Here is a 14,026-nt window from a genome sequence, read left to right as displayed (position 1 = left end):
AAGAAGCTCCTGGCTCCTAGCTTTGGACCTGCCCTGCAAAAAATATAAAAAAAAAGTTCTTGGGTAGAAGAGAAATGATATAAGCTGGAATTTGGCTTTTCAAGAAGGTAGGAAGAACATAAAAAATGCTCCCCTCATCTTTTTTACTACAAAAAAACCCCACCCTGTCTCGGTTTTAAATTTTTTTTTATTAAGAGGTACAGCAGTGGGGGTGTGCAGAGTGAGAGTGTACCATCCACTGGTTCACTTCCCAGATGCCTGCAATAGGCAAGGCTGGACCAAGGCTAGAAGCTGGGAATGCAATCCCGGTCTCCCCTGCAGGAGCCTGTCACTTGAGTCATCACTGCTGCTTTCCAAGGGCATCTGTGGGACACTAGAGTCAGGAGCTAGAGCCAGAAACTGAACCCAGGAACTCCAACATGGATGTGGGTGTCTTAACTGCTAAGTGAAATTTTATCTCCTTAGAGTTTACGACATAAGTGGAAGTAAAATGCATGAATGTGAATGGGGTAATTCAGGGCAGATTCTAGTAATTTAAGAAAGTATACTATAATTCAAGAGTAACCAATACAGTTTTTTTCCCCCAGAAAAATAGTTTGGTAAAATTCCATACCCATTCATAATAAAACTTTCAGAAAAACAGGGAGAAAATTTCTTCAACTTGTTAATGAATATGTACAAAAAAGCCTATAGTGAGCATCATATTAATTAAAAAAAATTTTTTTTTTGGCTGGCGCCGTGGCTCAATAGGTTCAAAAAATTTTTTTTTTGACAGGCAGAGCGGACAGTGAGAGAGAGAGAGACAGAGAGAAAGGTCTTCCTTTTCTGTTGGTTCACCCTCCAATGGCTGCCGTGGCTGGCGCACTTTGGCTGACGCATTGCACTGATCCGAAGGCAGGAGCCAGGTGCTTCTCCTGGTCTCCCATGGGGTGCAGGACCCAAGGACATTGGGCCATCCTCCACTGCACTCCCTGGCCACAGCAGAGAGCTGGCCTGGAAGAGGGGCAACCGGGACAGAATCTGGCGCCCCGACCAGGACTAGAACCTGGTGTGCCGGCGCCGCAGGTGGAGGATTAGCCTATTGAGCCGCGGCGCCAGCTCTGGCATCATATTAATTAATAAGTAATGAAATAGTAAAGTGAGTACTTTCCCCACAGATCATGAACAAGGCAGAGATATCCACTCTCACACTGGTAGTTGACAAAGTACCAGAAGGTCTAACCAGAAATGTAAGGCAAGAAAAAGAAAAAGACATACAGACTGGAATATAAGAAATAAAATCTTCCCTTTATGCAGACAGCATGATGGTCTACACAGACAATCTCAAGGGCTCTTTGGCAAAAAGGCAAGAGTCATAAATGAAAAAACTGGTAAAGTAAACATCACTAAAACTTCTGCACCATGAAAGACCTCAATAAGAGGATATAAAAACCAAACCACAGAGAGGGAGAAAATGTTTGCAAACTACAGATCTGACAAATGACTAACACCTAAAATAAATAGTTTCTCAAAAATTCAACAGTAAAAAAGCAAACAATTCATTTAGAACATAGAAAGAGGAGTATTTCATGAAAGTTTTTTTTTAAACACTTTGTCACAGAGATGAACATATCTCTCCTTCCTCCTCTCTCTCTCTTAAAGATTTATTTATGGGGCCAGCACTGTGGCATTGTGGGTAAAGCTGCTGCCTGTGGCTTTATTTATTTATTTGAAAGACACAGTGACAGAGAGAGGGAAAACCAGAGAGAGAGTGAGATTTTCCATTTGCTGTAGGTTTACTACCCAAATGGCTGCAACAGCGAAGTAAGGGCCAGTCCAAAGCCAGGAGTCCAGAATTCCATCTGGGTTTCCCACATGGGTGCTGGGGCCCAAGGATTTGGGCCATCTTCTACTGCCTTTGTAGGCATATTAGATGGAAGCTGATTCAGGAGTGGGGCAGCCAGGACTTGAACCGGCGCTGATACAGGATGTGACACCACAAGCAGCAGCTTAGCCCACTGTCCCACAATGCTGGCCCCTCTAGACAGCAATTAAGCAGTGAAACATCGTGAGCCATCAGAGATGTGAAAATAATCACAAGATAACACTGCACACCTATCAGAATGGTTAAAATAATGAAAAATGACAGCATGAATTGCTGGGCAGGATGCAGAGAAGCTGGGCCACTCATACCTTGCTGGCGGGAATGTGAAACGGGACAGCCACCCAGGGAGACAGCTCAGTAGCTTTTTAAAAAGCTAAGCATGAAACTGTTATGGTGCAGACAGGGTGCTCTGGGCATTTACTCCAGAAACATGAAGACGTAGCCACACAAACACTTGTATGTGCATGGTTATAGCAGATTCACTCATAATGGCTGTCACACAGATATCTTTCAATGGATAAATGCTTAAAAAACAAATAGTGGTCTGTCCATATCATGGGATAATACTGACTAATAAGGAATGAACCATTAATACATCCTGGATGAATTTCCAGATAACTATGGAGAGTAAAAAAAGCCACTCCCCAAGATTTACGTAGTAACATATGATTTCATTTCCCTAACACTATTGAAATGACAAATTTATAAAAATGAAGAACAGAGTACTGATTGCCAGGAGTGGGAGTAGCTACAAAAGTGGCTATGAATAACACTTGCAGTCATGGAAATGTTCTGTGTCCATGTGGATACACTGGCTGTGATACTGCACTACAGTTCTTCAATATATCAGCATCTGGAGAATTGGATAGAGTATATGGGGTCTCTCTGTACCAACTCCTTCCAAGTGCATGTGGACCTACAATCAGATCAGAATACGTAATATGGAGTAGCCAGAACTCGAGGAAGGCACTCCAGTACCGGGTGCAGAGGTCCCAAACAGTAGCTTAACCTGCTGCATCACATGCTTTTTGTAAATTAAAATCTGGCCCCCTGCTCTTCCCAGGCCACCAGCAGAGAGCTGGATCAGAAATGGAGCAGCTGGGACTCAAACCGGTGCCCATATGGGATGTCAGCACTGCAGGTGGTGGCTTTCCCTTCTATGCCACAACGTTGTCCCTAGCAATGCATCTTTAGATTTCTTATCTCTCACAAGAATCTGGGCTTAAATGAATGATATGGGAGCTGGACTCAAGTGAAATACTCCTGACAAAGTATTAAAAATGTTCAAACAAGCATGGTATTTCTGTATACTTCATTTTTAAAAATTCTTATTTACTTCATTTATGTGAAAGATGGTGGGGAGGGAGGGGGAGGGATTGAAACTTCTTACTTGCTGGTTCATTCCTCCTAAACGTCTACAACAGCCAGGGCTGGGCCAGGCTGAAGCCAGGAGCTAGCATCCCAACCCAGGTATCCCACGTGGGTCCCAGGGGCCCAGGTATTTGAGCCATCACCTCCTCCTCACAGAGTGTGCATTTGCAGGCAGTTGGAAATGGAAGCGGAGCTGGGACTTTCAAACCCAGGCACTGCGACATGGAGTGTGGACATCCCAAGTGGTGTCTTTCCTGCTGTGTGCACTTTCTGCTGCCTGACCACTACAACATACTGTCTTCTTTGAGTACTGACTTTGGAATTAATCCATCCTGGGCTTACATTTGGATTCATTTGGAATATCATTAGCTGTATAACCTTGGGCTAGTTACCTCACCTTCTTGAGTAGTTATTACTATAAAGGGATAACATTGTAAGATTTCCTGAAAATAATGAGATGATTATGTGACAGTGACTGACAGAATGGAGCTACTCAATAAATATTGGTCTTAACCTGAGCAGGGTATTTTAATTAAGTCCTACTATGCTACTATTTGGTATGACAATATAAGAAGAAGCCAGAGATGCACAGGAGTAGTTTTGGTTATCAGATGGGAGCGCAGGGATGGAAGCAGGCCTGGAGCTGATGGAGATGAAGTGCAGCCAAACACACTAGCACTCCTCAAGTGTTACCTCTGTACAATGACTCTCATCCTGCGCCAGCCACTGTTCATGAATTCATACTCACCCATTCACCTTTCTTCCTCTGGATTTAAAAATGGCTTCTTCAAGGAAGCAATCATTGGTCCTAGTAAGAAACTGTGTTTCTTTAGCTTTTCCTTGAGAAATGCTTTACTCATTCGTGTTTATATAAACTGAATTCCTTATTCTCACTGTCTGGGCTCATTCCACAGATACAACTTTTTCATTATTTTTTTTTTAAATACAAGATTTATTATTTCTTTGAAAGGCAGAGTTACAGAGAGAGGGAGAAATAGATCTTCCATTTGCTGGTTTACTCCCCAAATGGCTTCAATAGGGCCAGGCCGAGGCCAGGAACCTGGGGCTTCATTTAGGCCTCCTATGTGGGTGCAGGGGCCCAAAGTGCTTTCCCAGGCACATTAGCAGGGAGCTGGATCAGAGGTGGAGCAGGCAGGACTTGAACCAATGCCCATACGGGACGCCATCACAGATGGTGACTTAACCCATGATGTCAGCCCCAACCCCCCCCCCTTTTTTTTTAACAGGCAGAGTGGACAGTGAGAGAGAGAGAGAGACAGAGAGAAAGGTCTTCCTTTTGCCATTGGTTCACCCTCCAATGGCCACCGCGGCCGGCGCACTGCGCTGATCTGATGGCAGGAGCCAGGTGCTTCTCCTGGTCTCCCATGGGGTGCAGGGCCCAAGCACTTGGGCCATCCTCCACTGCACTCCCAGGCCACAGCAGAGAGCTGGCCTGGAAGAGGGGCAACCGGGACAGAATCTGGTGCCCCGACCGGGACTAGAACCCGGTGTGCTGGTGCCGTAAGGTGGAGGATTAGCCTATGAGCTGCGGCGCCGGCATCCCCAACTCTTATCATTCTTGAGTGTCCTCTCCTTCCACTAATGTTGGTCATGGCTGTTTCATTTATCCACCAAGCTTTTAGTGAGCACTCAACACCAGGCCCTATGGATAAGGGTCAGAAGCAAACAGTCATGCTTAGCAGCTGCATGTTGAAAGATGAGTAAAGTGAGTAGCTCAAATGAACAAAGGAGGAGAAATCCAGGCTTCATATAGGGTCTCCTGCCCCTTCCCAGGGAGCAAAGACCTCCTTCTGGGAAAAGGTTAGGGAGAAGACCAATGCCTCTACAGATTTCTTCCTATTTTAACCATAGTTTGAAATTTTCTCTCTTGAAATTCTATTCCCAGTAAGCAGGATAGATAGAAAAGTTATTATTTTTTTTTAAAGTGACTTCTTTGATTTTTTTTTAACAAAGAAACAAAAACAAAGCAGACTCACCTCTGACTCCTCTCAGGAATGTCCAGCACAAACCCAAACATCATCTCTGCAATTTTGTTGGAGCTGCAGGTGGGGGTCCTGTCCACCTCTACGGCGATGGACAGCATCCTCTGAAGCTGGCACACAACCCTGAGCCGAGAACACAGGACACAAGTGAGCGGGAGGGTGCGTGCTGCGCGGGGTCCCCACCCATGTATCCTGGGAACAGAGACTACTGAAGGAGCTTGGAAGCACACACCAGGTCAGGGAGGACTACTGAAGCCATGAGCATGCTTGCATGTAGTAGTTTCACCTACCTGAATCCCTTCTGCCAGACCACACTATCTGAACCTCTCAGAACCTGGGGCTGAGCTGCAAAAGCAAGCTGCTTTTAAATTCAGACACAGAACCACACAATGTCAAGGGTCTAGAGGGCTTGTCTACAACTTCCACACTTTATACATGAAGAAACAGGTTCCAGGTCATGAAAAATTACTTGCATTTCTTTGATATGGGGGAAAATATGTATTTGCCATTTGTGTTTCTCTGGTTGCTGTTTCTTTATAATATAGTGGATTTTTACTAAATTCCTTCTGAGTATTTACATTGGTGAACCTGACCTTGTCTCCCATCAGACCTAGCTGGGGAGAGAAAGCCAGCCTGATGTGGCAATGGGAACCTGGGCAACCCCTCAGAAAGGTGTTGCTGCCGTGACATCAGCCTTTTCTAACTTAATTATTTTTGATGGAAGACAGGCATTTGTTTCCAGAAAGTCTGCAGCCAGTGATGCAATAGTGGGGCCAGGGGGCTTTGGCATCAGATACTGGTTCTGTCATGTGCTATCCGACCTTTGCCAAGTTACTGAACTGCTCTGAGTCCAAGTCTTCTCCTCTATAAAAAAAGGTCAATAATACCACCTATCTCATAAAATTGTGAGTGATGTGTGTGACCTGGGAGATACACTTTCTTTAATAGTAAAAGGTATTGCCTATTAAAGTTGCTGGTGAGATCATGATACAATTTTCAGAGAGCCCTTATTTCTACTAATATTTACTTAAGCAGATTTATAATGATTATTAGTGAGAAGGAACAGTGTCTGACTGGTTCCCTCTTGGGTATGTATGTAGCATGCTTCTGGGATAACTGCACCCTGGGGTCTTCCCCAGTCTACCTAAGCAAGTGTTTCCTTGTTCCAAAACTTTCACTTTCAGATGTGAGACTGTCCCCTATCCCCTACATTAGTTGAAACCTGTAGGCCCTATATGAAAATCAGGTTGGTACAACTGGGCTACACTGAAGCACCGTGAATTTACAAATGCTATATATGAAATGTCAAGTGGCCTTTAAGAATATGATTGACCTGGAACACTGGCTTACTTGTACATGCACAGCCCAAGCCTTTCAAATCTGGCCTTTCTCAAGAAAATGCCAAGACCATTCTCAACTGCGGGAAAGAAACACCATAAGTCTCTTTCCAGTGCCCTGTAGGAGCCACTGCTACTACACCTGCTGGAACCTGCAGGGTACACAGCGATTTTTCTCCCAGGACTGAGGGGGAAAACACAGGTCCTTCAGGCTGGAGGCTGAGGGAACATGCACTGTCCATTACTCCTTCTCTAGGCCATGGACACCTGAGGTGACAGGAGCTGCAACCCTTCACGGTCTCTTGGATCCCCTGTCCTCTAAGTTTCACTTGTGCTTTGCGACTTTGCATTCACTCTGTGAACTCCTATTCCCCTAGGGGTGAGAGCATCTGCCTTTGTTCCACCTTTGAAAATAGAAATTTAGCCTTTACTTAGACTGTCTTCAGTCTACACCATAGGAGCTTGCTAGCTTTAGGGCTGTTCTCTCAAACACTAAGCCCCAGTCGCCCTGGGAAGCCGGCTTCTGCAGGCCCTTACAGCTGGTTGGTGCTCTTTGCCAGGCTAGGCTGGGGAGAAGCAGGGCTACCGCTGGCCTTGAGAATTCCTGTTCGTGAAGAGGTTTGATTCCCATTTGGGGGCTGAGTTAGTCCATCTTCAGTTACTGCTTTGACCAGCCACTTGATAACATCCCTGCAGTGGGAAAAAGATAAGAAAGAAAAGGTTTAAGCTTCTGTCCTAGTTACGGTACTCAGGGCTGAAGCCTTAACCTGGGGTCCCAGGTTTCTAGATTTTCCCAAAGGCAACAAAGAGTGCCCATACAAGCTAACTAAAATACCCACTTGTTCCTTCTGAATGATAATGGAAAGGGACTTCTAGGGTCAAAGAGCAGGGATGTTCCTTCAGCAGGTGGGAGGTTGGACTGGGTGACCACCGAAGTCCTTGCTAGTTCTCTCTATTAGGTGTTTTCCATGAATGCTGATAACTACCTTTGGGAGTCTGTGCAGTGGTCATACTTTATAAAGGGGCTTAAGCTCCACAAGTTTGTGAGGTAAAAAGCATGTCAATAGTCAAGACAACTTTTGATGATCACTTTAAAGATCTGGGTGGAACTGGTGGACTGAATACACACTTTATTTTGATCTCTCCTACAACTCCACTAGTACAAAAGGAAATCATTTTTTAGAACTATCCACAAGGTGGGTGGGTTAGTGGCTTACTGGTTAAGGCACCCCTGAAGACAACTGGGTGTGATACTGAGCTCTGCTCCTGACTACAGCTTCCTATTGATATAGACCCTGGAAAGCAGCGGGGCTCCTACGAACCATGTGGGAAATCAGGATTGCGTTGCTGGCTCCCAACTTTCACCCCAGCAGGGTGACACTGAGTGCATTTGGGGAGTGAACCAGCAGATGGCAGCTCTTTCTCTCCATGTGTCTCTCTAACAAGTAAGTTAATTTTTTTTAATCCACAAAGCAGAGGAGAAGAGGCAAGGAGACAAAAACAGTTAAATTTTGGAAAGTAGAAGGCAAATGAAGAACATTCACAAAATAGAATATGACCTATTAGTCAAAATGAATAAGCTACTGTGGCATAGGCAACAACACAAACCTTAGTACTATAAAATATCAAGTGAGGCCGGCGCCGCGGCTCAATAGGCTAATCCTCCGCCTAGCAGCGCCGGCACACCGGGTTCTAGTCCCGGTCGGGGCGCCGGATTCTGTCCCGGTTGCCCCTCTTCCAGGCCAGCTCTCTGCTGTGGCCAGGGAGTGCAGTGGAGGATGGCCCAGGTGCTTGGGCCCTGCACCCGCATGGGAGACCAGGAAAAGCACCTGGCTCCTGGCTCCTGCCATCGGATCAGCGCGGTGCGCCGGCCGCAGCGCGCCGACCGCGGTGGCCATTGGAGGGTGAACCAATGGCAAAGAAAGACCTTTCTCTCTGTCTCTCTCTCTCACTGTCCACTCTGCCTGTCAAAAAAATTAAAAAAAAATCAAGTGAAATATAAAAGTTTTGACATATTAAATATGTATATAGCTAAAAGGAACTAAAATAAAAATACATACTTTAGATGAATACATTGATATGAGATAAAACTACACAGGAAGACAAGAAATGAAATAATTTAGATTCAGGATGATGATCATCTTGAGCACAGGAAGGTATGGGGTGAGATATGGGGGATGGATGCGTGGTTAGATGAATGTCATTGTCAAGGTACTAGTCTATGGTGGGAATACATTAAGAGATGGTGATTGGGGGTTGGCACCATGGCGTAGCAGGTAAAGCCGCCGCTTGCAGTGCAGACATCCCAAATGGGCACCGGTTCGAGTCCTGGCTACTCTCTACTTCCGATCCAGCTCTCTGGTATGTCCTGGGAAAGCAGTAGAAGATGGCCCAAGTACTTGGGCCCCTGCACCTGCATGGAAGTCTCACAAGAAGCTCCTGACTCCTGGCTTCAGAACAGCCCAGCTCCAGTTGTTGCAACCATTTGGGGAATAAACCAGCGGATGGAAGATTTGTCTCTCTCTCTCTCTGTCTTTATGTAACTCTGCCTTCCAAATAAATAAATAAATCTTAAAAAATAAAAAGAGGGCCGGCGCCGCGGCTCACTAGGCTAATCCTCCACCTAGCGGCGCCGGCACACCGGGTTCTAGTCCCGGTCGGGGCGCCGGATTCTGTCCCGGTTGCCCCTCTTCCAGGCCAGCTCTCTGCTGTGGCCAGGGAGTGCAGTGGAGGATGGCCCAAGTGCTTGGGCCCTGCACCCCATGGGAGACCAGGAAAAAGCACCTGGCTCCTGGCTCCTGCCATCGGATCAGCGCGGTGCGCCGGCCGCAGCGCGCCGGCCGCGGCGGCCATTGGAGGGTGAACCAACGGCAAAGGAAGACCTTTCTCTCTGTCTCTCTCTCTCACTGTCCACTCTGCCTGTCAAAAAAAAAAAAAAAAAAAAAAGAAGGTGATTACAGAGGCCAGTGTTGTGGAATAGCAGGTTAAGCCGCTACCTGTGATGCTGGCATCTCATATGAGTCCTGGTTCCCATCCCAGCTGCTCTACTTTTGACCTCTGCCAAAGTGTTTGGGAAAGCAGTGGAAGATGGCCCAAGTATTTGGACCCCTGCCACCCATGTGGGAGACCCATATGAAGCTTCTGGCTCTGGTTTTGGCCTGGCCCAGCTCTGGACATGGAGGTCATTTGGGGAATGAACCAGTGGATATTTTCATACACCTGTCTTCCAAAAACCTGGCATCTGTATCTTTATCTTTTTTTTTTTAAAGATTTATTTTATTTATTTGAAAGAGAGTTACAGAGAGAGGCAGAGACAGAGGGAGAGGTATTCCATCTGCTGGTTCACTCCCCAGATGACCGCAATGGCCGGAGCTGCACCTATCTGAAGCCAGGAGACAGGAGCTTCTTCAGGGTCTTCCACACAGGTGCAGGGGCCCAAGGACTTAAGCCATCTTCTGCTTTTCCAGGCCATAGCAGAGAGCTGGATCAGAAATGGAGCAGCTGGGTCTCGAACCGGCACCCATAGGGGATGCTGGCGTTTCAGGCCAGGGTGTTAACCCGCTGCGCCACAGTGCCGGCCCCTGTATCTTTATCTTTAATGTAGGAGATTGGTGATCTTCTCTGGAAAACCCAACCACCTAAAGAGGAAAGATCCAAAGACACTGACACAAGAGATTTTCTAAGAAATGAGCGACCAGGTCCACCTAGAGGGAAGTGCAGAAACGTTGAGTCCTCCACGTCCTCAGAGCTTCTGCTACCTTCCATGCCTCTCACCTTTAAACACGGACAGAGCACCCAGGTTTACCAGACACCTATGGGAAGCTTCTCACATAAGAGGTAGAGAGCAAAAGAGCCTCCCTTCCCTGCCAAAAAGGGGGCAACTTGGGGAAAACAGATATTATGCAGAGAATAAACAAAACAAAAAATCCATCAGCAGTATCATCAAAGATATGAGATGGTAAGAACCCAGAAAAGAACTGAATCCTATTTGTTATTTTTTACAAGAAACATAACAAAAATTAAATATATTTTTTTTCCAGAAATGAAGGACTATGTTTCCAGACTGAAATGGTCCACTGATGTCAAACAGAATGGATGAATACAGACTGACAACCAGCACACTGGGCAAAAAGGGGCCCTCACGAACTTCCGGGGGAAGAACCAGGACACACAGCAAGAACCAGCACCAAGACTGCTGAGTTTCTTAACAGGTTAGGAAGCTAGACGACAAAGGAAAAGTGCAAACTTCTGTAGAAGACTTACTTCTACACTAACTACTCGGCCTAGTTATCAATCAATGGAGGAGGAGAAATCAGTATTTCCAGACATAAGAAAATTTCAAAAACTTCACTTCCCACAGAACTTTCTTAGGAAGCTATGAGAGTGATTTAACAAAATGAGAGAGTGAATAAAAAAAGACAAAGGACAAAGTAAAACAAAATAACAAAAGGACAAAGAGACACAAATAAACAAGAGAACCGCCTTTGGAAAGATGAGAAGGCAACGCCCACATCTGATCCAAACTGAAGGTCAGAACATCCCACACTAGGGCTCCGAGAAGACACTGAGAAGACTACTCAGTGTGAACAAACGGCACCATGCAAATACGGGAATGAACAAATATTAACTCCAGGGAAAAGAAAGAGGTACGAATGAAAGTAAAAGTAATCATAGTTTAGTACTTGGCTAAACTCTGACTAGCATACACGGTCCTGGTAAAAGAAACAAAACAAAATTATGATATGTTATGGATACAGCGGCTGGGAAATCTATGTGTGATGGAAAGGAAGTTGGAGGGGGGATAAAGAAAAAGCTAACTGCTCATCTTCCAAGCGGGGAGTCAGTAATAGTTAATAGCTAACAAGGAACCAAAAGCTGCAACTTGTCCATGTTATTTAGTCACATGGAGGTAACTACCAAATAATCAACTTAATCAAAGGGTTGGGAGAGGGAAATGCATGTGAAGTGACCTGGAGATTAGTGTATTTTTAAAATCTTGTAGGACTAGTTGATTTCTTGTATGCATAATTAAAAATGGAAGAAAGAAAAGAAAATTCCTTAAGGGGGCAATATGGAAACTGACTTATCATTTCTCTCCCTTTAAAGACTCCCCTGATGGGGGTGCTGGTGTGTAGGTTAAGCTGCCATCTGTGACCCTCGCATCCCATATGGGTGCGGGTTCATGTCCTGGATGCTCCACTTCCCATGCAGCTCCTTGCTAATGGCCTGGGAAAAGCAGTGGAAGATGGCCTAAGTGTTCGGGGCCCCTGTCACCCTCATGGGAGACGTGGATAGAGCTCCTGGCTCCTGGCTTTGGCCTGGCCCAGCGCTGGCCGTTGTGGTCATCTGGGAAGTGAACCGGTGGATGGAAGATCCCTTTCTTTCAACTCTTTAGAAATAAATAAATTTTTTAAAAAGAAACTTAAAAGACTCCTCTAAGTATACTTTACCTACAATACATTGTACAGGTTTGTCTGATGAGTTCGGATAAATACATGCATACATCAGTAATCATCACCTCAATCTGGTATCTACATCTTAATAAATCAAGGGCAGCTGGTTTTCCCTCCAGCAGGAACAAAGGAGAGTTTTCACTGATTAAGCACAAAACAGAAAACCTAGTTTGCATTTAGAGGCCACAACTCCCTACCCCGCAATGCCTAACTTTAAACCCAAGAATTACACTCCCTGTAGCGAGAAGCTCATTCCATGATTCCATGACAGGTGGGAATGAAAGCATCTCTGAGAATAGTGGGTTCACGTCTCCCATATCCAGCTTACTCTAATGTGTGTGTTCACCAAGCATAATGGGAGAATTTCTCTCAGGCAAATGGGTATGTAACCTAAGGGGGAAAAGCTGACCAAAATATAATGAAAATTTTTTTAATTAAAGAAGTTATAATAATCAAATCCCATATTGGCTGGCAAAAATTATTCTTAATAAATATGTCAGAACATATGGAGATGTAAGTATGAGTGAAAGAGTTTTACTGAAAAACGGATGTTGGTATACTCCCCAGGGAGAACCATTTTCCAAAAATTCAAGGGGTATAGTTCCAGTAGAAAAATCGCAGCCTGAGATCCCTACCCCAGAAATCACATTTTCTCACATTTTACATACTTCACAAATATGTAATAGTTCTATACTTTGAAGCTTCCAAGAGTTCTGACCTTGATTCTACAAAAGAAAAAAACAGGGGGCCGGTGCTGTGGTGCAGCGGGTTAACGCCCTGGCCTGAAGCGCCGGCATCCCATATGGACGCTGGTTTGAGACCTGGCTGCTCCACTTCCAACCCAGCTCTCTGTTATGGCCTGGGAAAGCAGTAGAAGATGGCCCAAGTCCTTGGGCCCCTGCACCCACATGGGAGACCGGGAAGAAGCTCCTGGCTCCTGGCTTCGGATCGGCACAGCTCCAGCTGTTGCAGCCATCTGGGGAGTGAACCATTGAATGGAAGACCTCTCTCTCTTTCTGCCTCTCCTTTCTCTGTGTAACTCTGACTTTCAAATAAATAAATAAATCTTTAAAAGAAAAAGAAAAAAACAAACCAGGAACAGGTGCTTGCTACTTATTGTACCTGATTGCCAGTCGCACTAGTATTGTCATATTACTTTCCAGAGACTAGTAGTGACAAATGAGGTTTACACGGAGTTCATCAGAGGGATGGAAATAAATTTGTTTATACAAGCTATGAAATATTTTACAGAAGTTAAGGTTTTCCCCTGCATCTCCCAAGGTACTTTGGATAATAGTGAAACAGACTAAAGAATGCTTGATGGCCTTCAGAAAAAATCTACCCAAGCTATGGTGTCTGCCACATTGTAGGTAGAGGGTTTGTTTCATGTTTATCTATAGTTTTAATAACTGTCCCTCTGATGCTATCCAGAGACTAGGAAATCTCATTTACCTGACAACTGTAGCCTTCAGCAGGTGCCCACCTGTAGCCCCAACCTTGTGGCACCCCAGGGTTCATGGTTCACGTGGCTGTTACCTGACATTGTGGGGCTGCTTGTCACAGGACAGCACTGTGTTTGCAATGGATTGCTGCAGGTGCTGTCGCTGCCTCCTCAGGATCTGCTGGAAGTCATCCTCCAGGGTCTGTACTACGTAACGCAGAAAAAGGACTCGCCCAGGCAGAGTCTGTCCCTGTGGGAGAAATAACGAGAAGTCGTTTTTCCTCTCAGTCTCCTGGATGACAGTAAGCATTGGGTTCTTATTGATGCTAAGTCCAAGAGTGATGATACCTAAAAGGCTCCTGGGGAAAAGCAGGTGGCCTGGCTACTTACAAAAGAGGACAAACAGGGCAAAACTGGTAAAAGAATCGCATCTTTTGGATTCTAGGGCTTAAAAATAACTTAGTCGAAGGATTGAGGAATTTCCTAACAGCTAAGCTACAATCGGAGGTCTACTAGAGATGAATGTGGGCAGTCAGTCCCTTCTTCACTTAACCCGA

The 14,026-nt window shown here is 45.4% G+C and overlaps 1 protein-coding gene across 1 annotated transcript in view; it reads right to left on the bottom strand.

Moving 5' to 3' along the window:
• The window catches only part of SIMC1 (SUMO interacting motifs containing 1), an 85,448-nt gene that overhangs the window by 15,583 nt on the left and 55,839 nt on the right, over positions 1-14,026 (bottom strand). The window contains exons 5-7 of the mRNA XM_017341586.4: positions 13,565-13,719; positions 7,113-7,265; positions 5,233-5,361 (exon numbers count right to left, since the gene is read on the bottom strand). Coding sequence (XP_017197075.4) covers positions 5,233-5,361; positions 7,113-7,265; positions 13,565-13,719 — 437 coding nt within the window. The remainder of the gene's footprint in view (positions 1-5,232; positions 5,362-7,112; positions 7,266-13,564; positions 13,720-14,026) is intronic.

The sequence above is a fragment of the Oryctolagus cuniculus genome, chromosome 6, assembly GCF_051225735.1.
Source record: "Oryctolagus cuniculus isolate XC-2025 breed Fujian yellow rabbit chromosome 6, ASM5122573v1, whole genome shotgun sequence".
NCBI lineage: Eukaryota > Metazoa > Chordata > Mammalia > Lagomorpha > Leporidae > Oryctolagus > Oryctolagus cuniculus.
Note: the sequence above shows the minus strand (reverse complement) of the source record. Positions and strands in the feature narration are given on the sequence as shown.